We start from the raw sequence: 26,362 nt of genomic DNA on the forward strand, positions 1-26,362 counted from the left end.
AAAAGACGCACAACAGACAATATTTGTAAATTTATTAACTTAATTCATGCAGTAGAAGGAAATAAAGCACCGGCAGTAGCAGTTGCTTTAGACGCAGAGAAGGCCTTCGACAGAGTAGAATGGAATTACTTGTTCAAAGTATTGCAAAAATTCAGTTTACCGGAGAAGTATATTAATTGGATTAAAGCATTATATGAGGGACCGTTAGCGAAAGTGACAGTAAATGGACATGTATCAAAGCAATTTAACTTAAGCAGGTCAACGCGGCAGGGATGCCCACTATCACCATTATTGTTTGCGCTAGCTATAGAACCACTAGCAGAATCGATAAGAATAGATAATAATATAAAAGGAATAAAAATAAAAGACAGGGAATATAAAATCAGTCTATTTGCGGATGATGTGATAGTGTACTTAACAGAACCAGAACTATCAATAAAAGAACTATATAAGAAATTGAAGGAATATGGAGAAGTGTCGGGATACAAGATAAACGTAAATAAAAGTGAAGCAATGCCTATGAATAACGCGGATTTCTCAAAATTTAAGGAGGAATCCCCATTCAGATGGCAAATGCAGGCAATAAGATACCTAGGTGTGCAAATAAACAAAAATCTAGGCCAATTATATAAACTCAATTACAATCCACTAATGAAAAAATTACAGGACGATTTAGAGCATTGGAAAGAGCTACCACTAACACTGATAGGAAGGATAAACTGTATTAAAATGAACATTTTTCCAAGGATACTATACTTATTTCAGGCATTGCCAATACAACTGACAGAAAAATTCTTCAAAGAGTTAAAGAAAATAATAAGGAGATTTTTATGGAGAGGGGGGAAACCGAGGATAGCACTAGATAAATTAACAGAATGGTATAAACAAGGAGGCTTACAATTGCCAAACTTCAAAAATTATTATAGAGCCGCACAATTAAGGTACCTATCAGATTTTTATCAAACAAGGGAAAAACCAGACTGGACGAGACTCGAATTAGATAAAATAGGGGAAAAGATACCTGAACACATATTATATAAATGGGACGAAAAATTGGTACAACATAGAACTTCTCCAGTATTACACCATCTCCTCAATATATGGAAGAAGATTCATGTAGAAAGAAATAAAATAAATTATCAAATACCAAAACTAATATTGACGCAAAATAAGCTACTCCCTTTTACAATAGACAACCTTTCCTTTAGAAAATGGGAAAAAAAAGGGATTAAAAGAATAGAAAATTGTTTTTCAGGAAGTAGATTCTTATCCTTTGAATAAATGAGAGATAAGTACAATATAACTGGAGATACAGCGCTGGCATATTACCAACTGAGATCCTACTTGAAAGATAAATTAGGAAGCAATTTGAGTTTACCAGAGGGAAGTAACCTTGAATATGTGATTACAGATACAATGTTAATCAAAAGATTTATAACAAATATGTATATCAAACTGCAAGAAAAGGAGAATGAGGAAACAAATGGTAAAACTAAACAAAAATGGGAACAAGATTTAAATATAAAGATAAAAAAGGAAACATGGGAGAAATTATGTTCTGGAACGATGAGAAATACAATAAATACGAGGCTGCGTATGATACAATATAATTGGTTACACAGACTATACATTACACCGCAAAAGTTAAATAAATGGGACCCAACAGTATCTGATAGATGTTTTCGATGTAAAAAAGAAAGGGGAACAACAATTCATGCAATCTGGACATGTGAGAGAGTAGAAAAATTTTGGGATGATCTCAATCAGATATTAAATAAAAGAACAGAAAACAATATACCAAAGAATCCAGAGATCTTTCTCCTAAGTAACATAAAAAATAAAGAATTTGGAATTGACTTGGAAGATGCACAAAAAAGATTTGTCAAGTTAGCCCTATCCGTAGCAAAAAAATGTATTATGTCAACCTGGAAATTGGAAGATAATTTGAAAATACAACAATGGTATATAGAAATGAATAAATGTATTCCATTAGAAAAAATAACATATAGTTTAAGAAATAATATTGAAATATTCGAACAAGTATGGGAGCCTTACATTAAATACAATAGCGAAAACCTACCGGGTACAAACATTACCTAAGTTGATGGCAGGAGAAGAAAAGAAAAGAATGGACTCAGTAGAATTTCTGGTGTATTTTTGTTGAATGACAACATTGTCTGACTGAATTAATGCAACCTAGATTGTATACCTAAAATGGATGAGGGGGGGGGGTGGGGGGTGGCTTGGGAGGAGGGAGGGGGGAGGGAGAAAAAGTCACTGTAAATGTGTGGAAAAGAAAAAGTGTATATCATGGCTATTGTGATTTATGGTGTGAAAAATAAAAAATTTTTAAAAAAAGGGCTTTTTCTCAGAGCAGAATTATCATTCCTCAATCACTGTGACAAGATATACTGTAAAGATTGCATGAGGGGCACCTTGGAATTGAAAAATGCGAGAGGAGGGCCAGAACTACAGTTTATTGGCCAGGATAAATGCTGTGAGACCTGTCTGAAACATCTCGCACAGCAGCTAAAGGAACCCATGACTAGAACTGACTTACCAGAGGAGCCATGGTAGAAAGTTGGAACGGACTGTTCCACCTGGATGGAAAGATTTACTTGCTGATTATTGACTATCTATTGAACCATCCTGAGATTACACTGCTTATCAGCATGTCTGCTGCCTGTGTGATCAAATATATGAAATCGATCTTTGCAAGACACGGAATTCCTCAAATCATCTACTGAGACAATGGACCATGCTACAGTTGTAGAGAATTCCAGAACTTTGAAGAAGTTTATGATTTTCGACATGACTTCAAGTCTTCTGCATCCCCAGTCAAATTGTAAAGCAGAAAAAATTCACAACAGCTGCTCAAGAAAGCACAAGACAGTGCCTCAGATCCTCATCTAGTTCTGTTAAGTTACCGAACTTCACAACTTGAACATGCCATGTCACCCACTGATCTCCTGATGAGACATAGACAACATACCACACTTCCATACTCTTCTGACCTAAACAAGAACAGAGGTGTCAAATGGAAACAAAAGCATCTGCAAAGGAGACAAAAAGCAAAGTATGACAAGTCAGAAAGATGGTTGGGGCCACTGGCACAACATGACACAGTGAGACTCTGAGATTGCAACACCTGGGACAAGAAGGTCACTGTTCTGGAGAAAGTAAACCCAAGATCTTGCAGTGTCAGAACAGAGGATGGTCAGATACTGAAGAGGAATCGAAAGAGTCTGCTGAAAACACGTGATGCTGCAAGAACAGACAAATACAGAATATCCAGCCTTACTACAATAGAGGAAACACCACAAGTGCTAGATAGTAGTTGACACATGCACCTGTGTTGAGAAGATCCACATGCATTATCAAAGTACCTAACAGGCTGAATCTCTAAAAGAAAAATAACTGCACACTTAAAAGTTTGTGCTATTGATGTTTGTGTTTATGTGTATCTTTAACTTTGAAATGAATACTGTATTATCGTGAATTGTTACTGGATTGAACATGTTAAGGAAGATTGGGATGTGGTGATTGGGAATTGGTGACCCTCCTGAGCACGAGAGGACGTCGGAGATGGAATGTTCCACCTTGGGTTAGATGTAAAATTTATGTCCCACGAGATTGTGAGTTGTTAATAAAATAAAACCAAAGTTTCTTTATTACAATAGAAGAAATATCACACCAGCAGATTCAGATCCTGCTGTAAACTTTAGTCCCTTTTCCACTGGTACCCTGTCCCAGGAATTAACTGGGAATTTACTAGGACAGGGTCCAGTGGAAAAGGAACACTGTCCGAACACCAGCATCAAATGACGTCATTTCATGCTGGGGATTAACCGCCTCTAACCCTACTCATCTCCCTGGCATTTGCTGATGCCGGCATGGTGATAAAATTAGTGGAAAAGGGACAGCAGAGAGTCACCTATTTCCAAATGAAGGTAGAACATGCCAATCCCTGGGGATGAATTATATTCAGTGGAAAAGCAATTTGTGTCCCAGTTCAGGGTGGCCCAGTGGAAACGGCACAAAGGGCTTCCTATTCTGGGACACTGCACAGCCAATTGATTGGGAAGCCAGTGGATAAGGGGCTATAGAAAGCCTTCCTTGCTGTCCACCACATCCCTCCCCTGCCCCCCCCCAAAAATCTTAAGCCCTTTTTCCCTGTCCAGTTAATTCTCTATTAATTCTTGTGACAATGTGCTAGTGGAAAAGGGGCTTATACCATTTTATAACCAACTAGCCATTTTATTTGACTCACTTTCATCTGCTCTTTTTAGATCTATCCATTAGCGTTTTCTCCTTGTAGAAGCTAAACTAAGTGTCCTGGAGGTTTCTGTCTAGGATTCTTGATCCCAGCTGAAGATTTGCTTCACCGGAGATTGAAATACCTTATTATTAGTAGTTCTCAACAGAATTGCATCACCATTTCAGCAAGGTGTGCAGTGTGACATTCGCCCATAAAATGTAGCAGCAATTTGTATGGTTTTTGCATTCTTGTAAGTAAATTTTAATGATTAGTCTTGATTATTTCTGAACAATTTTTCTGGCATTAGAAATTAATATTTTGCAATTATGGAGTTTAATTCCTTCACAAATTAATTACCCTAAAGCTCCAACAATAATTTATTTCCCAGACTTTTTTGTCTCTTCCTCTGTCATCTGTTGTTCCTCTTTATTTTGTTTTTTTGTGCATGATTTGGCATTGAATTAAATATTCTGATGCGCTTCCTGATTTAGAATATGTATGCCTCAGTTAAGATTTTTCAGGTTGATTAACAAGTTGCAGTAGCTTCCTCTGTTTGCAAATCCCAAATGCCCCAAGCAGAAATTGAATTATAATTACCGCAACTTCCTGTGCATAAGTCTTTGGGTATGTGTAATTAACAGCTTTCACTGCTCATTCATCACTAAAATCTGGGCTGTAATCTTTAGAATCAAATGTAATCTGTGTGTAGTGACCATTTAGTCTGTTGGTCAAGTTTATTATTGGTCAAATGTCTCCTTACTAGTCAATTTTCTACTCGCACACACAATGGAAAATACCACAATTTAAATTTTCTATCAAGAATTGCATTGTCAAAAATGATTAGGATGAAAAATTCTTAACCTAGTGGTTACAGGCTCCAGTAATCTAAGAGAGGCGTGTGACTATTTCTCTCAGATATGGAAAGCTGTAACTTTAATTTCTTGAATAAAGGTTTGTCATCAAACAAAAAAAAAGAAATTGCATTGTCTAATTAATTTCAGGAAATCTATTCAGATTCATTTTATCAAAAATTTTCTGGTTCATCTAACCACAATATCCTGTTATGGGTTCATAAAACTAAAATGCAATTGCTTCATAACTCTGCATTCCATATTCAGCAAAACAAACTCAGACAGGCACATAAACCTCTGCGTGCACATCCTTCCTATCCTCATTTTACCATCGCCCCCCCACTTTAGATTCCTCACTTGATTGTAGACACTAGTAAGAATTTGTTATCAGTAAACAAAATCTTGTGTTTAAAGTGTGGAATTCTAGGAAGTTGACATTTAACTATGCCACAGCATACATATAAAGGCAACATTTGTCTGTTCAACCAATTATTTATAATGTGCTGCACAAGAATCCATATCTGAATAAGCATTAACTTTGTTTGCCACATTACTCTTTTTGTAAGCGAGAAGATAAAGGAACATGATTACATCTGTGCAGAAGCATGACAAATGTGGTTGAGCAGTGCCTAAGGAAAAGATGTACTGTATGACAGTATGATGGATACAAATAATTCGCTGACAAGGAGTTCCAATGATATGCCCACAAATTGTAGGTGAAAGAAATCCTTCAATCTAAGTGAAGTTTGGCAGCATTATTGCCTGTTTAAAATGTGACATAAATGATAGGCCACAATTCATTTTTTTTTTGTACCTAGCATTTTCAAACAAAATTTGTAATTGTTCCAAGCCCTTCCAAACCTGATTCGTGTGTCCTTTTAGGGCTGCAATACCTGACGTAGATATAATCTAGAAACAGATATTTGCCAACAAGTTTGGTATGATCAAGTTGGATTGCCAACAAATTGGGCTTGAGTTAATTTGCACTTGCATATATTTCATTTTGACCTGAAAGTGAAAACATGCTTTAAGCCAGCAGGTGGTGGTATACAGTACATCAAATGGTGATATATGATGTGTGAAAGTTTGTTTTAAGACATGTTTTGTCATCTTATTGGAATTTCTTTTGAATTGTACGTTACAAAAATTTATGACTGGTAAAGTATAGGTTTATTCCTAGTATCTATTTATTTATATTTTGGAAAGAATACTAGTTTGAAACAAGCACTTGTTTTCAAGGAGTTGAGCACAGCCAAAAAGCTCAAACAAATGTGGGAATGCAAATTCTAAATAAATCCCATCATTTGATTTAATCCTGTTTCAGGTTTGCTATTATCACTATTTCTTACTAGATTGAATAAGGTAGAACAAGCAAGGGCATTTTTATGTTTTTACAAATAAATTTACTTTAGTCAGCATCTGTGAAGAGGATTGTGAGAAAATGGGGAGCATAAAGGGACAATTAAGCCCATTTTATTCATTCTGGCTAAAAAAGTCAGACTTGTTCCTTTTTGCAGCTCCTCTTTAACCATATATAAAATGATCCTCCAGCAACTTGTTAATGTGATAAAGGTTTCTACCTCATTTCTCTCTCTAAAATATTACTCTGGTATGTATTTTTCAAACTGCATTGGTGCCTATGGCAAGCACTGAAATTGTGTCTCCTCCCCCCCCCCCCACCCATTAAAACTTGCTTATTTACTTCAACCCTTCATCCTGTGCTGCTGCCATGCCATCCACTTCACCTTCCATACCTGCCCTCACTGCTGTAGAACCCTAAAATAGTCATATCCAATGTTGTGTTGGATATATTGAGATGTTGGAAAGTTATCTACACTTTAAAATATATGACAGTTGGTTCAATTTTTTTTAAAAACCGTCTGCCTACTTAAAGGCCAACATTCATTTAATGAAAGCAGTGGGCAGCATTCCTGGGCCAGAGTGGAGTGGCCAAAGTTAAAGAGTTTAGCGGCTGTCACTGTCCTCGTGGACGCCCTTGCCCTCTCTTACCTTCAGTGGAAAGGTGACTCTCTGTGGCAAGCACCCAGTGGAAGAGAAGCAGGAAGATGCCGAAGCCCACGCTGAAACTCATCCTTCAGCGCACACCCTCCTCAGCTTTGGCTCTAATGGGACAGGGGAGGGTTTGGAGTCGGGTGTCGCTCCAGTGGAGGCCGAGAGGAGGGTTCAGAGTGAGGCGTTGGGAGCTCCAGTGTAGGCCAGGGGGAGGGTTTGGTGTCAGGAGCTCCAGTGTGCTGTAGGCCAAGGGTAGGGTTCAGGATCCAGGTGTTGGAAGAGTTGGGGGGAGTCAGGCTTGGGGTTATGGGTGAATAATTTCCAGACTTTGCTGTTGTGTGCGTGCCACAAATTGCCAACTTTCAGTCACTCGTTTACCAAGATCACGGTGCACTCTGTATTTTTTTACATTGTCGTTAAAGGAGAATTGGTACTGGAGCCCTCGCCCTTTGGAGAATGCTCAGTGCTAGGTTTAATATGAAGCCCACAGCAGAACGTGTGCGGGTTTTTCTGGGTGACTGAGGACACTGCAGCAAAGGGGATGCTGAACTGGCACCTCCGACGTGTCAAAGGAACTGACATTGAGCAGAAGGGGGTGTGTATACTGACTCAACGCGCACTCCTGCTCCTAAATAACGCATAGGAGCTTGTTTTTAAACTCTTACGAGGATTGATGGGCGAGGACAGTGGTGCCATCTTCCAATGGTGCCTGGGTCATGTGCACTGACTGCCATTTCCTAGATACGCCAGTGCGTGGAGGATCATTCACAGATTTGACTTTCCACAAAAAAATCAATAATTTCCAACCTCTTGCTGGGTCTTGATCACATGCAAGCCATGACCCTTGTCAGTTTATTTACCATATACTCAATCTCAGTGCACAGTGGGGTAAAGCAGCACTGTGTTTCAATACATTGGAGATGTACCTCCAGGACTTCAGCTGAATTTTTGCTCCAAATCTACTAACAGAATAGCTAACCCAATGCCAGTGACTTTGCCTAGGTCAATATCACTAATCTTAAGGCTCTGATCACATTCAACAACTCAATTCAATGGAAAGTGTTATCCATGTTTTGTTGCAGGAGGACATAAAACATGCTTCACCTTGGGGAGGGGTGGGATGGAGAGAATAAAAAAGTGATATTTACAGAAGCCCCTAACCAAGATCATCTAAGCTGACACAAAAAGTTTTAGAAAGGAACTCAATGCTTTGAGTTTCCCTAGAATCATGTGATGACCAAACAGTAAGTATACAATAATCAAAAGAATCCACCCTCTTGCTCTGTCGAGGACCATCTTTCTCACCTATGATGTAATCTGATTCTACATAATTCAGAAGTATTAGAATTGCATTGGAAGGATGCATGACAAAAGTAGCATCCCTCTTGTTGCAGATGCTAGCTGACCTGTTGAGTTTGTTCATTTTTTGTTCTTTTTCCGTATTTTGAATGGGTGCTCTTTCTGGCATATTAAATTATGAAAAAAGATTTTGTTTTATTTTGTGCTTAAAGATTAAAAATTAAAGTTACTTCTCTAAATATTGTGTGCTTATTTAATTTTATTTTGCAACCCCAGGTTGGACGTCTAGAGAATGCAATTGGCTGGTATCACAGTCATCCAGGTTATGGATGTTGGCTTTCGGGAATTGATGTTAGTACTCAGATGTTGAATCAGCAGTTTCAGGAACCATTTGTAGCAGTGGTGGTATGTACATTGTATCTACAATTCATTTATATGAATTAAATATTAAAAATCTTGCATGTGCAAACTCTATTTTTATTTAAAGTTATTTTGTTTGTTTCAATTACAAATATCTACAATATAAAACCTGACCTTGAAGATGCAGTAATTGCCACGATTTTTGTAAATGAGATTATTTTGGAAGGATTGCTGCTTTGTCTTGTTCTATTTCCACATTGAATCAGCTTTATATGCTGAGTTATTGATTACAAAATTTTAACTTTGCATGGTCATATAACATATGTTCGAGTTAGTTTCAATTTAAGTTTGATATGTTTTCGCTTATTTCAGATTGTACAATTTATAGCTCAAGTAAAAGTTGTTAGTTCATTCCCTTTGTTCATAACCCTTTGTCTTTCTTTCTCATGTGTTTTACTTTGTTCTCCTTATTCTTTCGCTCTTGCATATGTTGGAATTTTTTTTTGTTTTTGATTACTGGCCTTATATGAACAAAAGCAAGTTGGATCTTAGGCTGACTACTTCTATTCACAATACATTTGTGTGGAACTCTAACCTCCCTCTGCTTGCCTTATTTTTTTTCTTCTCCTCTGCTGATTGGCCTTTCAACTTTGTTTCCTCATTAATTTCTGTGCATACTCAAGTACCTTACTCAAGTACAAGCCTTTCCCCAAAATAATATTTACTGTGGCAGAGAAAATACCAGTCCAAATTTTGTATAGATGAGTTCCATCCACACAGATACCCAGAAATCTCAGACTCTCCTTTTCATCTAACATGCATTTAACAATTCACTTTGCCATTTCATGCATTGGTCCTTAAGGACCCCCAACCCTGCCCTCTTCTCCCTGCTACCATCAGGAAAAAGGTACAGGAGCCTGAAGACAAGCACTCAGCAGCAGAAGGACAGCTTTTTCCCTCTGTCATCAGATTCCTGAATGAACAATGAACCACAGGCACTGTCTTACTTTCATTTTTTCTTGCACTATTTTTATTTATTTTGGTAAGGTGGTTTACATAAATGTTTGCACTCTAATGTTGCTGCAAAACAACACATTTCGTGACTTGTTCATGACAATACATTCTGATTCTGATTGGTACCTGAAGTAAGTTGGAGATCTTTATTATTGAACCTTGACTCTTTAATGCACCTCTAAATTTATGAAACTATTACCATGGCTTATTTATTATCATGCAAACTACAGCATATAGCTTTGCAATTTCCCTCAAGCTTTTACAGATGCTTTGTATTATTTAACTGTTAGTTCTTTTACAAAGAACATACCAACTACTATTGTGTTTCTGCTTTTTACTTCTAAATTTGTTTGCAAATTTATATATATGCTCTTTAAATCAGAGCAAAGAGAAAGTTTTTTTAAAAAGTGATGCAGTTCATAAACTTAAATCATATTTTTCTCAGACGTGCTTCTTAATTTCCCAACTGCATCATCATTTTAGATTAAATATAAGAATACAGGTATCCCCTGCTATCTGAAAGTAGAGCGTTCCTATGAAACCTATCGTAAGCCAAAATGGCTTAAAACGAAGAAGCAATTACCATAAATTTATACAGGAAAATTTTTTGAACATTCCCAGACCTCACTGCCCCACACTCTCCTGACAGCCTGCTATCAGCTCCCACACTGATTCCGCTGCCCCGCACTCTCCCGACAGCCCACAATGAACACAATTTTTGCTTTTCACCTCTTTTTCATAAAAGCGAAAATCCTCCAAATTTCTTTCAGTTAGTTAAAAAAAAAACTAATGAAGGTCTTTTGTAAAAGCAAAGTGGCGTAAAGTGAACTTTAGAAAAGTGGGAAATATCAGTATCATATAGAACATGGCAGACAGTACAGGCCCTTTGGCCCATGATGTTGTGCGGACCCATATATACCGACCAAAAAAAATCCACTTTATTTTTTTCTACAAACCTACATAAATCTGAATGATTTGCCATGTTATTACCTTATTGATTATTGCATTTTGTGCACAAGTATGTTGTATTACTAAAATTGTTTTCAGTGCAACATTTATCTCTTAAATATAGCCTTTCATAATTAACTGTTTGCTTTATTTGTTTAAAAAAAAAATGACTACATTTGAATAGATACTGTATGTCGAAGGAGAAGGTTCAAATGGTATGAGCCAAATGCAGGCAAATGGAACTAGCCCAGAACATCAACTTGGTCAGCATGGACTAGATGGGCTGAAGAGCCTGTTCCATGCTGTCTGACTCTATTTAATTTGTATGTTGATGGAGTAATGAATTACATTGTCTGTAAATTATTTATGAAGGAACAGTGTACATAAACAATTCAATTGCCATTTATTTTTAGTGCTCTATTCAAAATTTAAAAATATTTGTGTTGAGCAATGTTTTCTTTTAGATTGACCCTACAAGAACAATATCAGCTGGGAAAGTAAACCTTGGGGCTTTTAGAACATATCCAAAGGTAAGTGTTCCTTTTGTTTCCTTTTATGATAATTTTCTCACTTTTCATTTTCTCCTAAAGACATTTATCTCCAGATTGTATACACTTAATACCTATGTGTGTTCCACAAACCTAAAAGGTAATTGGCTATTTTAAGTTAATGGACATGGAAAGGTTCAGCATTGAAGATGAAAAGTTCTCATTTTCGTTCATATGCAAACCTCTTGTTGAGGTAACTGAACAATAAAGCAAGAACTTTACCAGACTTCCTCATTTTACCATTAACTCTATCTTGGACAGTCAGATGATTTGTCTCGCCATTATCATCACTGTCTGAGATTAGAAAACTGTGTCCAGACCATAGAAGCTACATGATTCAACTTATCACTTAAGAAATTGCCAGAAAATTTGTGATAAACCTTTTTCTTCTTGAAAAGAAAACTCTGTGTTGGAAGCATACTTTTGGATAAACATCTCATTAATGTTTACATTGTGAATCACCTCATAATAAGTGTAGCCCAACTATTAGCAATGGCAGTGTAGTTTTTGCAGCTAACATTACACTAATATGTTAACAAAATACTCTATCTTGGAATCTTTGTGTTGTGTTGCAATTTCTATTCCTACAATTTTTAGTATCTTCACTTAGTTGCTTTAACTGCTCTTCCTTTCTTGGTGATTTGGGTACTGTTCCTTTACTGCAGACTTTGATGTTCACAGACAAGTGAATTTAAATCATACTGTGATGACTCCCTGCAGTTGAGATATTGGTATTTTTTATTCCTTCTTTCTGTCCTAGATTACTTGACAATTTGTGCTGGTCATCTCTCCACTTTGGGCCTTTCACAAATACAAATTTCATCTAGGTAGCACATTTAATTCATGAAATCTCTCGAGGTACCTCACACTTTCATCCAACAAAAACATTTGAGAGAAACTGACTAGTGTGGGGGGTGGCCAAAATGGCACACAACAGCAGAAAGGAGAACATTGAGGAGGGGTCATTTACTAAGTCAGTATGGTGGAAGTCAGAAACCAGAAATGAGAAATCACTCTAATGTGAGTATTTTATAGCATTGAAGATCAGATAAACAGGCTGATTTTAGAAAGGTGCAAAAATAACAGGCTTGTGGTGACTTCAACTTCCTTAATATTGACTGGAACTTCCTTACTGCAAAACAGTTAGATGGGGCAAAATTTGTCAGGTATATTCAAAAAGAATTCCTGATACAACTTGTAGACAGGTTGACCAGAAGAGAGTCTATACTAGAGTCTGCAGATGCTGTGATTATAGTAAAAACACAGAAATGCTGAAGGAACTCGGCAGGACTTGCAGCATTCACAGGAGGGGCAGTGTTTCAGGCCTGAGCCCTTCTTCAAGGTACTGGGCAATGAAACTGGTCAGGTGGCAGACCTTTTGGTGGATGAGTATTTCAGAGAGAGTGATCAAAACTCTCTGATCTATCTTTTAAAAATATTTTTATTCATATTTTATACTCCCTGATCTTTAGCACAACCATGGATAGGAGCAGACAATATGGGGAAAGTATTTAATTGGGGATGGATAATTATGGTGGTAATAGACAAGAACCTAGGAGCATTAATTGTGAACAAATATTCACAGGGAGATGCACAGCATAAATGTGGATGATGTTTAGGAACCACTTGCAATTAATAGATAAGTGTATCCCATTTTATATAGGTAAGGATGGTAGGGTAAAGGAAGAATGCTTGACAAGAAGGTGAAAGAGTCAAGGAAGAAAGAAACATCATTAAGGTTTATGAAGAAAAAATATCAGACAGGACTGTTGAGAATTATAAGGCACTCAAGAAAGAACTTAGGAGAACAAGAAGGGGACATGAAAGGCCTTGGAAAGAAGGACTGAGGAAAATCTCAAGGCATGCTCTAAGTATGTGAAGAACAGGAGGATAATTGGAGTCAAAGTATGAGTGCTCAGGAATAAAGAAGGAAATGTACCTGGAAACAGAGGAGGTAAGGGAGGTAATAAATGAATGCTTCAATGTTCGCCAGGGTTAGGGACCTTGAGGAATGTGTGGTCAGCAACCCAACAGGCTGATATACTGAAGCAAGTTAAGGTTAAAAAAAGAGAAAGTGTTAGAATGTTTGAACAGCATTAGGATAAATAAGTCCTAGGGCGAGATGGGATATAACCCAGATTACTTTGGAAAGTGAAAGAAGAGATTATCAGGATATTGACAATGATCTTTGCATCCTCGCTGGCTATAAGATTGCTACCAGAGGATTAGAGGATACCAAATGTAGTCCCCTTGTTGAAGAAAAGTAAAGGGATAATTCTGGGAATTATAGTCCAGTGATGAACAAACTATTGGAGAAGATTCTAAAAGGCAGGATTTATGACGATTTGGAGAAGCGTTGTCTTGTTACGTTAGTCAGCATAACTTGTAAGGGACAGGTTAAGCCTCACAACCTCATTTGAGTTTTTCAATGGGGTGATGAAATTGACAAAGGCAAGGATGTGGTGTATATGAATTTTATAGAGCCATTTGACAATGTTCCCCATCCTAGGCTCATCCAGAAAGTCAAGAGGCATGGGGTTCATGAAAACATGGCTGCATGGATTTAGAATTGGGATGTCCACAGAAGGCAAGAGGATTGTAGTAGATGGAGCTTATTTCGTCTGGAGGTTGGTGACTGGTCATGTTTCACAGGGAACTGACATTCCTCCTCTTTGTTATTTTTACAAATGACATGGATAAGAAAGTGGAGAGGTGGGTTAGTATGTTGATCTGAAGATTGGAGGTGTTGTGGATAGTGTAGGTTACCAAGGGATATAGGAAAATGCAGAGATAAAAGGAGAAGTGCCAGATGTAGTTCTTTCCGGAAAAGTGTGAAGCAATACATTTTGAAAGATTGAAAGTGAAGGTAGAGTACAAGATTAATGACAGGATTCTTAGCAGTGTAGAGAAACAAAGGGATCTTGGGATCCAAGTCAATAGATCCCTCAAGCTTGCCACACAAGTTGATTGGTTAAGAAGGTTTATGGTGTATTGGCCTTCAGTAGTTGAGGGATTGAGTTCAAGGGCCATGAGGTAATGTTGCAACTCTCTAAAATTCTTGTTAGACCATTCTTATATTACTATATTCAGTTCTGGTCATACGTTATGGGAAAGATGTGGAAGGCTTTGGAGAGAATGTAGGGAAGATTTACTGGGATGCTGCCTGAATTGGAGAACATGTCTTGAGAAAAAAAAGTTGAGTGATGGAGGTTGAGTGATGGAGGTTGAGAGAAGCAATAATAGGGTGGATAGCCAGTACTTTTTCTCAGCGCAGCAATGGCCACTGCTAGAGTACAGCAGTTTAGGTGAATGGAGGAAACTTTAGAGGAGATATCAGAGTGGTTTGTTTTTTTTACTCAGAGCATGATGAGTACCTTGTATACACAGCCTTGTGTGGTGGAGGCTTATACAATAGGGGCAATTAAAATAGTTCTAGGTTGCATATGGATGCAAGAAAAGTGCAGGGTTGTGGGTGAAAAAGAAGGGGATGTTTAGATTGAATGTGGAATAGGTTTATTTACACATTGTGGGCTGAAGGGCCCATATTGTGCTGTACTGTTCAATAGTTAAAGGATTAAAGAGATGTCGAGCTTTAAGAATGGAAGTTGAAACCCTGTCTAGGCAGATGAATCAATAGCTTTCAATGGTGATGCAAGCAAAATCTCAAATGCTCAAGAATCTATAATTTGAAATATGATCTCTTGAATTCCAGGACTAGAGAAGTTTACTGAGATGGTGGATCAGTGAGGACCAGGGAGATGGGAGAATGATGTTTTGTGCATCCTAAGGCATGATGGCATTATTTTAGAACTACAGGCCCTCAGCCCATTTAGTCCATGGTAAACTATTTATCTACAGAAACCCATTAACCAGCAACTGGGCCCTTCCCATCCATGTACCTATCCAAATTTCTCTTAAGTGTTAAAATTGAACTTGCATCTCCAAATTCCACTTGCAGCTCTTTCCACACTCTCATTATCCTCTGATGAAGAAGTTCTCCTTTATGTTCCCCCTACATATTTCAGCTTTCACATTTAACCCATGACCTTTCATTCTAGTCTCACTCAACCTCTGAAAAAAGCTTACTTGCATTTACCCAGTCTATACCTATCATAATTTTGTACACCTCTATCAAATCTCCTCTCACTCTTTGACACTCCAAGGAATGAAGCTTTTCCTATAACTCGTCACCTCAAGTCCTGGCAACATCCTGATGAATTTTCTCTGCACAGTTTCAATCTTATTGAGGTAAAACATGGGATTCTGTTGATACTGTGGTTAAGTGAAAAAACACAAAAATGCTGGAGAAACTTAGCAGGTCAAACAGTGCCTTTATGTGGCAAAGGTGAAGACATATCACCTACGTTTTGGGCTTGAGCCCTTCATGCCTGAAACATTGGTGATGTATCTTCACCTTTGCTACATAAAGGCACTGTTTGACCTGCTGAATTTCTCCAGCATTTGTATGTTTTTTTCATTCAATCTTATTGATATCTTTACTGTAGGTAAATGATTAAAACTGCACATAATACTCCAAATTTGTCCTCACTGGTGACTTTGAGGCAATCATCTACTATCTCTCTCTGGCTTCATTCAGCAAAACCAATTTCTAATCCAATTTATGGCCTCACCCTGGATACAGAGTGACTGAACCTTCCTGACCACATGCGGGACATTGTCAAAAGCATTACTAAAGTCTTTGTAGACCACTTCCACTGTCTTTCTTTCATAAACTTTCCTGCTAACTTCCTCAAAAACTCTATAAGATTGGTTAGACATGATCTATCATGCACAAAGCCAAGTTGACTATCCAAGTACTTGTATATCTGGTCTCTTAGGATATTTTCCAATAGCTCATCCAAGATTAATGTCAGACTCACTAGCTTATAATTATCAGAATTATTCTTTGAGCCTTTCTTAAACAACAGAACAAAATATTAACTTTCCTCCAATCCTTTGGCACCTCACTGTGGCTAAGGAGATTTTAAATACTTCTACTTGAGCCTGCAATTACAATACTTCACTAGCTTCTCTCCAGGCCCTGGAGATTTCTCCATCTTTATTTTCCTCAAACAGCAAGCACCTCTTCCTCTATAGTTTGTACAGGTATGGCAGAACTACAAGTCCCAGGATGCATCGCACCAGCCACGTGACATCAGTGCATGATGACGTCAGTATGTGTCAAGCGCATGATTCTGGCTTTTAAAAGGTTGCGCAGGTGATGAAGAGTAAATACGTTTGATTCACTCTAAAAATGCCTTATGTTGTTATTTTGTCATGTCCACTGCAATTCCAATAGTCACAGTTGGTGACCCTGATGAGTCCAAAAACGTATTTGTGGACAAACATTGACTCTGTAGCCATTGCTGTGAAGCTTCCATCTTTCTGGACAGCTGAGCCTGAACTGTGGTTCCAACAAGCTGAAGGGCAGAAATTTTGCTATGTACACTGACCACAAGCCCTTAACATTTGCATTTTCAAAGGTCACAGAGCCCTGGTCAGCTCAACAACAACGGCAATTATCATTCATTTTAGAATTCTCCACAGAAATACTACATATTTCTGGAAAAAGTAGCTGTTGCACTTTCCTGCTCTGCTCCACATGAGGTTTCGTCTGAAGATCAAGGTATTGACTACACAGCTTTGGCCACGATCCACGAAAATGACTGAGACAAATACTTATTGGGCTGCAATCACGAACCTGCAATTGAAAGATGTCCAGATTGGTGTTATTGGCAAACTACTCCTCTGTAATACATCAACAGGACTCCTGTGTCCAGTAGTTCCTGCATCATGGAAATGTTGAATATTTGACTTTGTGCATGGTCTCTCACATCCATCAATTAGATCGACCATTCGTATGGTTTTGGACAGGCATGGTCTTTAAAAAGAAGCTAAGCAAATGGTGAGGTCCTGTATTGCATGCCATAAAGCAAAGGTTCGGCATACTAAGGCACCACTGCAATCCTTCCTGGCAGTTACTCGGTGTTTTGCTCATGCCCAGATGGACATTGTTGGTCTGCTTCCTGTTTCAAGAGGATAACGTTATCTTTTTACAGTAATACACAGGTTTAGCAGTGGCCCAAGGCAGTGTCTATGATGGATGCTACTGCAGATACTTGTGCTCGAGTGTTCCTCAGTTCCTGGGTGTCTCATTTTGGTTAACGGTGCATGTTACTTCGGATAGAGGACCACAATTTACTTCCTCGCTGGGGATGGCTTTGTCTCACTTGGAACAATAATTCATCATATGAATGTCTGTTATCTCCAGGCCAATGAAATGGTGGAAAGATTTAATTGACATCTCAAGTCAGCCTTGATGGCTCACTTAGAGGGCCCGAACTGGGCTGATGAACTGGCCTGGGTAATACTGGGGATTAGAACCACTCCAAAGGAAGACCTCCAAGCTTCATCTGTGGAGCTCGTGTACAGCGCATCATTGGTGGTTCCGGGGAGTTCGTCCCCTACCATTCCAACTCCAGCGATGATCCTAAGGAAATGTTGAGCAGGCTAAGGGAGACTGGAGGAAAATTGACTCCTATACCACCATTGCTGCATGGAGAACACTCTTCCTTTGTGCCTGAAGACCTCAAAAACTGCGAATATGTCTTTGACCGAAGGGGAACCCTTGGTAAACCTTTGCAGACGTCCTACGAAAGGCATTATAGGATACTCAGACAACTAGGTCGACCTGTATTTTTGACTTTGGAGGAAAACCACAGTCTTTCACTATTGACAGGCTTAAACCAGTTCATGTGGACAAGATTTCCCCACTGCAGCAGCCAACAGTCCATTGCAAAGGTCGACCACCTAAAAGACAGACATACCTTTTTGTTGGTTCGGGGGAGGGGGTGGCATGTAGCGGTTCTATGGTGGCACTACAACTCCCAGGAGGCATCGAACTGTCCATGTGACATCAGTGCATGAAGACATCAGCGCATGATTCTGGCTTTAAGGCTGCATGGATGATGAAGAGTAAATCCATTTGATTCACTCGTAAAACACCTTGTGTGGTTATTTCATCGTGTCCACTGCAATTCCAGTGGCCACACTGGCTCCATGGCCTCACTGCTGTTTTGCCTCACTTTTATAGACTCTGTGTCTGTTTCCTAAGTAACTGTAGATGGAAAAATTTCATACAAGATCTCCCCCATCTCTTTTGGCTCCATACTTAGATGACCATTCTGGTTGCACTAATTTTGTCCATTGCTATCCTTTAGCTCTTGATAAATCTGTAGAAGCCCGTGGGAATTTCTTTAGCTCAGTGGTTTTCAAATGTTTTCTTTCCACTCACATACCACCTTAAGTACTAGTAGTTCCCATGCCATAGGAGCTCTGTGATTAGTAAGGTATTACTTAAGGTTGTTTGCAGAGCTTTGAGCTGTTTAGATGTCAGAAAGCACAAAATAAAAATTGACAAAAAAGAAAAGTCAGAAAGATTTTTTTTAAAATGGGAATACCAATGTGACACTTCTCAAAATTTAATGGCAAATGTATATGTTCATATTAATTGTAGTTGCTAGAATTGTTTAAATAAAACAGCAGATGTTATTGTTCAATTCCATATTTGTGCAAAAGAAAAATTATTAATTAGAAAATTTAAGATACTTGAAATATTTTTAAAATATTGCATAATTTAACCTTTAGGGTTATAAACCACCTGATGAAGGTCCTTCAGAATACCAAACTATTCCGCTCAACAAAATAGAGGATTTTGGTGTACATTGTAAACAGTGAGTAAAATTCATTAAAAAATTCATTTATTTGAGCTTGTGTATCTCTAAAAACCTCTCCCCCAAAGGGTGTGGAGACGCAATCACTATGTATATTCAGGACGGAGGCTACAAGTCAACTCTTGAGTTCGTTGAGAGAGACAGAGTTGAAGTCCTTTTGTGGATTCTCCTCACTCCAAAACAAATTTAAAATAAAATTAATAAAATATTTTGATGAGGTTACAGTGTTAATGTTGTAAAATGCCTCACACTAACTCAGTACTTGCTCAGATAACCCCAAACCACAAACAGCTGCAGATGAGACCTTTATTATTAAGAATATGCAACTAATATGCTAGACTCAGAGTTTTGCTTACGTTATGAGCTCTTTTGTTGAACCAAGACATCTACTTCAAAACAATTTTAAGGTGACTAAGCAAAAGTCGAATACCTCGCTGTTTCTAGTCAAATAAATGTATTGTGAATTGAAAACAAAAGAAGATTGAAGATTAACAATATTTCACATCTTAGTGGGCACAGTTTTTCTGTGCTGTCAAAATATTATGTTATGATATGCTGTGAAAATATTTTAATTGCAAGTTTAAGGATCCTTTTTCCCCAGGTATTATGCTCTTGAAGTTGCATATTTTAAATCATCTCTGGATCGTAAACTACTTGAACTTCTATGGAATAAATATTGGGTCAACACGCTCAGTTCTTCAAGTTTGCTCACGGTAAGTTGCATTCACTTTTGATTTGATTCATTTTTAAAATTGTGGTGAAGGTAGTTTCAAATAGTATTCTACTACTTCAGTGCAACACTTCCTAACTTCATGACTTGCAGGAATTTTGTTTTTCCACCATGTTTCTGGCCTGAATGCAAATCTAGATGTTGTGTGTCTGTGTGTTACAAGATTAGAACTGGAGCAGTGGGGTTTGTGTCTGAAACTGATTTCACAGTATAAATACAGCCAGAAATGGGAGCAGTTACCAACTAGATTTCAAGAAAAGCTTGTGAGAATCATAAGATGCTTATTCTTCTGCCCAAATTCAATACTTTTTGCTCAAAGCTAAAGCTATAGGCTTTGCCTAAACAATAGTTATTCATTGTATGAATTAATGTGGGGGGGTCAGGAGGACTAGGGCAAGCAGGTTTTCACCTGTTTGAGTTGAGAATTATGTTAAAGGAAAAGCAGTTTCATAAAGCATTAAATTTCCTTCACACGTCACTTCAAATTGGTTAGTGGAGAGGGAAAAGAAGGAATGACTTTCTTCTACCCCCTCTCCTTTCCTTTGCTCTGATGCAAACGTCAGGATGTTCTAAATGTCAAGATGATTAAAATTATGGGTGTAACCCATCTTTAAAACAAAATTAAGCAAATCATTTTGAAGTTGAGATATTTGAGACCTATTATAAAATATTATATTTCTCAGAAAGAGGGAAAATTGTAGGTGGTTAAGAACATAATATGCCAACCCACATTTTAATGCTCTGTGGGGTCTGGTGTCCTATTTCCATTACATTCATATTTCAGCAGCATATTTCCTATTATGTATATCTTTGCTATTAAAAAACTTTTTCTCATTTTGCTCCCTTAACTCTCAATTCTATGGCATGTCTGCAATCTTCTATCATTATAAATTTCAACTACTTAAATTGCATGACCTGGCGTAACTAAGCAGTGCTTATTAAAATGCATACTTCTGTGATGGCGCTTTGAAATGTCCTGTTTGCTATTATTTTTTTTTCTCAAGACTTAGTTATTTCTATTAAATCATGTTGACATTACCCTTGTCAAAAGGTCTGCAATCTACATATATATGTTATATTTGCAGTCTAGGAATTCTTAATTTCCATACTGATAAATTGTAGCATTATAGTCTGTTCTTCAATGTAATGCTGTTAGAATTAAATCTACTTCAGGGGGGGAAAAAAACTCCCTTAAAATTTTTCATCAGCTCACGTGAGCTACCTAGTTCATAATTGTAGGCACAAATAAGCTGCCCATTTGATCTTTTATGTACAACTTCGGGACTTGGCAGAAAAGGAGATGAAGACAGAAAAGTTGCTTGATTTCACAATGACAGTAGGGATCTGACATTTACTGTCCAGCTCTGGTAGGGATCACGGATTATTATAGACCATCTATGGATTGCCATGAAGGACTGAATCATCCTTCAGTATTAGAATGCACTTTGCTACTTGGAGTTGTACAAAAACTTCAAGGCTCTCCAAGCCCTCCCATTTATGCAGTTATCCAAGTTTCTGAAAGGGAGCTCATGGTTCAGGAACAATTGCTACCCCTTCACCGTTAAACTCAACAAACTCAATCAGAGACTCACTTAAGGACTCTTTGCACATTATTTATTACAGAATTTTTTTTTAAATTGCCCGGTCAGTTTGTTTGTGTTTCTTTCTTTGTTTACATTTCACTCTTTTGTATACATATCGTTCCTTGAGTACAGTTTTTCCACTTGATAAATGGAAATTCTGCCTGGCCCACAGGAAAAATAATCTCAGGGTCATATGTGATATCATGTACGCTGGCAATAAATCTGAACTTTGAATTTCCAATTCAGTTCCCACTTCAGATTTATCCCAGAAAAATATAATTTTTTTAAATTGCTTACCCTGATTCTGTAACAGCAACACTGCCATAGGTGTGGACCTGGGAGCTCAGGGAGTAGAGACACAGCACTCCACCATGGAGTTTTACTGACTGGTTGTTATGCTGACAATCCTATACAGGTTTTAAAGGACCTGTGGAAGGGCCCTCCAGTGATTTTTTTTTTTTCAACATTGGCAAACCCATCAAGGTCCCTGCCCAAGATGGCTGTACCCATACTTGGCAGCAGGCCACAAAGGCTGCAGGGATCTTGGGAGCAGTGGACGAGGGTGCTGATGGTGAGCAGGTGTCTTGAAGGGCCTCAGGTGGTAACATCTTCTTAATCATATCAGAGGTTCAGAATGGGGAGCTTGGGTTCACTGCTGGAATGAAGAGATGTGGAAAATAGGAGGCAAATCCATGGACACGTAATATCTCTGGGACTCTTGTTTATTCTCACTGGACTCATAGCATCTATTTGTGTGCATCTGCAGCAAACAAAAGTTAACAAATTTTGAGTATTATGTTCATGACAATAAAAGAATGATGAATCTTATCGTGCCATTGCATTATCAACATCCCAGGCACATTAGATTACAGGGGATTGAATTTCTCAAATTATTGAATTATTGTACTTTGGAACACAGGTATTGAGTGCTCACACCAAGACACAAGAGCAACTTGTCCGTGAACTACTCTTTGCAGACGATGCCACTTTAGTTGCCCATTCAGAGCCAGCTCTTCAGCGCTTGACGTCCTGTTTTGCGGAAACTGCCAAAATGTTTGGCCTGGAAGTCAGCCTGAAGAAAACTGAGGTCCTCCATCAGCCAGTTCCCCACCATGACTACCAGCACCCCCACATCTCCATCGGGCACACAAAACTCAAAACGGTCAACCAGTTTACCTATCTCGGCTGCACCATTTCATCGGATGCAAGGATCGACAACGAGATAGAGAACAGACTCACCAAGGGAAATAGCGCCTTTGGAAGACTATACAAAAGAGTCTGGAAAAACAACCAACTGAAAAACCTCACAAAGATTAGCGTATACAGAGCCGTTGTCATACCCACACTCCTTTTCGGCTCCGAATCATGGGTCCTCTACCGGCGTCACTTACGGCTCCTAGAACGCTTCCACCAGCGTTGTCTCCGCTCCATCCTCAAAATTCATTGGAGCGACTTCATCCCTAACATCGAAGAACTCGAGATGGCAGAGGTCGACAGCATCGAATCCACGCTGCTGAAGATCAAACTGCGCTGGGTAGATCACGTTTCCAGAATGGAGGACCATCGCCTTCCCAAGATCATGTTATATGGCGAGCTCTCCACTGGCCACCGTGACAGGGGTGCACCAAAGAAGAGGTACAAGGACTGCCTAAAGAAATCTCTTGGTGCCTGCCACATTGACCACCGCCAGTGGGCTGATATCGCCTCAAACCGTGCATCTTGGCGCCTCACAGTTTGGCGGGTAGCAACCTCCTTTGAAGAAGACCGCAGAGCCCACCTCACTGACAAAAGACAAAGGAGGAAAAACCCAACTCCAACCAACCAATTTTCCCTTGCAACCGCTGCAACCGTGTCTGCCTGTCCCACATCGGACTTGTCAGTCACAAACGAGCCTGCAGCTGACGTGGACATTACCCCTCCATAAATCTTCGTCCGCGAAGCCAAGCCAAAGCGAAAGAAAGAAGAGAGCGAAATTAATAGCACAAGACAATGCCAGGTGTCCATGGAATAGTACTTTTTTTTAACCTTTAGGCTTGTATTGGGGTTTTCATGCAGGTTGTCATTTAAAGTGGTATGTGGAATTTCTGTTTCTTGCTTGTGTGGGACTTTGCTATATGTCGAATTCATCAAATGTTTTTATCACCACCAAATCCCTGCATCATTGACTCTCCTTCAAACCACCTCAAACTTTCATCCCATTATTTTAAATAATTTAAACTGTCCCTCTAAATTATTATCAAAAATTACTCTCATTGATGTTATGTTGACAAGCTTGCAGTAATTCTCTTCATTCCTTCCATCCAAACTTGCACAATGCCTGAAGCCAAAACGGATTGAAACATGATGATCAGAGTCTTGTGGTTCCTTCTCTTAACAGTTGAGGACCCAATTTTATTTGGTAATATTCTAGTGCTATATTTGACCATTTAATGAAAAATGACTCATTGTAAAAAAAAAGTACTTATTCTGTAATTTAGGAATTCGGTCTGATTTTTTAAATGTGTTCATTAACATTGAAATCTTACATTATAATGGAGGTTATTGAAGAAATATTCCTGAATGTATTAGAGTGCATCTATTCCTATGTATTTATTACTGCATTTAATAGAAAGACTTCTCATCATCTGCCAAAACTGCTCACAATTCCAAAATCATCCTGGAGTTCAAAGATAACTTCTTGCTGTTTTCAGTACTGGAAAACATTCTCTTAAAGCCTTCACTCTGACAGTCTAGTCAACTTAACAATAGTAGTGTCCTCAACCCTTGCCAATATGAGGTGTAAAAAGTTTTTTTATGGCTGAAATTGAGACAATCTGAACTTTTTGCCTTTGACTCTGACCCCTTGTGTGTTTATTTTTGTGGTGGTGGGGGGTGAACTCGTAACGTGCTTCAGGTGAATATTTGAAAATATTTGGTAAATGGTTGCATTTCTTAAAAAGTTTGAATTTTCAGGTTTATTCTTGGCCTTTGATGTTGTGTCAACCCTTATATTCCTTCCTAAAAAAAATACTAAACCCTTCCTACCTCATAACCCTCTATTTTTCTTTCATCCATGTGTCTGTCTAAGAGTCTCTAAAATTCCCCCAATGTTTCACCCTCCACCACCATCCCCAGCAAGGCATTCCAGGAACCCACAACTCTTTGTACATTAAAAAAAACCTTCTGTCTCCCTGAACTTCCCTCCCTTAACTTCGTACATATGTCCTAAGGAGTATGTTGATCTTTTCCTAGGAAACAGGGGCTGGCTGTCCACTCCATCTATGCCTCCCATAATCATGTAGACCTCTAAGCCTCCTCTCATCCTTCCCAGCTCTACTAACCTTGCCTCATAAGACTTGTTTTCCAATCCAGGCAATAACTTAGTAAATCTCTTTTCATCCTCTCTTTAGCTTTCACATCCTTCCGATAATGAGGTGACCAGAACTGAACACAACACTCGAAGTGTGGTCTCACCACAGATTTTTCTTATCTTTATACAATCACTATACAATGTTGAAATGTTTGCAGCATATGCTCTTTACCTCTTTAGTGCATCCTTATTTACTCAAGGAAATGGTATCAAAAATAATAATGCTCAGGAATGGACAGTTTGATCAATAAAGTTTATGACAGTGGTTTCCCCAAATAGACTAACAAACCTAATTGAACATTTCCCCAACTCCCAAACCTATTTTTATTTTTAACAGATTCTACATAAAAATATATTGACAGAATATCATATTTTCATCTGTAAAATTTTTACTCAGTCCTTCCCTTCAATTCACAACTTTATTTGCCCACTTGTTACCAAATGTCTTGAGGTGAGGAAATAATTCCAGAAACAATTGAATGCTGCAACAAAGAAAAAACAATGTGCCCTGACATGGCTTTATTCATCAGTAATATTCATGGAGACCTACAAAACAAAGGGAATCAATTGTACTCCCTTTTCTCCTCATTAATATTTTATCAAAGGATCCAATAAAGCTTTAATACTGATTATTTAATTAATTTAAAAGGTGTGCATTCATGGTCTTAATGTCTCAAAGAGCTTTAATTAAGTACTTTTAATGTGACATGAAACAGCATTGCCAGAGATGATGGAGGATAGTATGTGGGTGCTGAAGATGAGGGTGAAGTAATTACCACCATTTTCATCCAAAAGGGTTGTGCATGATCTCTCTCTGTTTCTTCCGAGATCTCTACCTTTATGCAATCCAATCTTCAGTTAATTCAATTTGTGCTGCATGCAGTAAGAGGTAGATAATATTACAAGAAGTCTGATATATGGAAAGCAAAATTAGTGATAGGAAGTTGATCTGCAACAAGACAAAACTTGACATTAAGTGACATTCCCCTCCATCAGAATCCTAGGGTTCACCACTGATTAGAAATGCAAGTGGCAAAGGCATAAACCTGAATATTGTAGCTGCAAAATCTGGGTATCCAAAGGCTGGTTGATATTCAAAAGTATGTTCATCATCGACTAAATACAAGTTAGAAGGTTGACAGAATAGCCTGCTTGCTTGGATAGCGCAGTTACAACAACTCATTGAAACGTGACTCTATCCAGGAGAAAGTAGCCTGGTCAGTTGATACCACATCCACTGCATTTAATATTTATTCCTTCCATTGCCATCATATCATGGCACCATATACAGCATCTATCTTCCTTGGGCTTCTCTGACGGCATCTCCCAAATTCTAATTCTTGTAACAAATTATCCTTGTCCCTCAGTATGTTTGGAATTTTTAATGTTATTGGATAATTCCATTTAGAGTTGCTTACAAAAATCTAACAGCAAATGTAGACATCATGGTAAATGTGTGGGATATCTAAAGCAAGCTACATGAATGTAATACAGTAACACCCCTGGTATTTGGCACCTAAGGTGATTAGTAGACACCAGATAAGTGAATTTCTTTTGGTTCCTTGAGACTCATTGGCTAATTAACAGTTTAAAATACAAAATGCTGTATTATACCTGCACTGAACAAACTTCACTTGTATGAATATATAAATCTTAAAGAATTTTACTTTATTTTC

At 38.2% G+C, this 26,362-nt stretch overlaps 1 protein-coding gene across 3 annotated transcripts in view; it reads left to right on the top strand.

The window, feature by feature from the left end:
- cops5 (COP9 signalosome subunit 5) overlaps nt 1–26,362 on the top strand; it is a 71,127-nt gene that overhangs the window by 37,444 nt on the left and 7,321 nt on the right. For all 3 annotated transcript variants that reach the window (XM_069921334.1, XM_069921335.1, XM_069921336.1), the window contains 4 exons: nt 8,698–8,826; nt 11,208–11,273; nt 18,939–19,024; nt 19,626–19,737. In XM_069921334.1, coding sequence (XP_069777435.1) covers nt 8,698–8,826; nt 11,208–11,273; nt 18,939–19,024; nt 19,626–19,737 — 393 coding nt within the window. The remainder of the gene's footprint in view (nt 1–8,697; nt 8,827–11,207; nt 11,274–18,938; nt 19,025–19,625; nt 19,738–26,362) is intronic.

The sequence above is a fragment of the Narcine bancroftii genome, chromosome 2, assembly GCF_036971445.1.
Source record: "Narcine bancroftii isolate sNarBan1 chromosome 2, sNarBan1.hap1, whole genome shotgun sequence".
Classification (NCBI taxonomy): Eukaryota; Metazoa; Chordata; class Chondrichthyes; order Torpediniformes; family Narcinidae; genus Narcine; species Narcine bancroftii.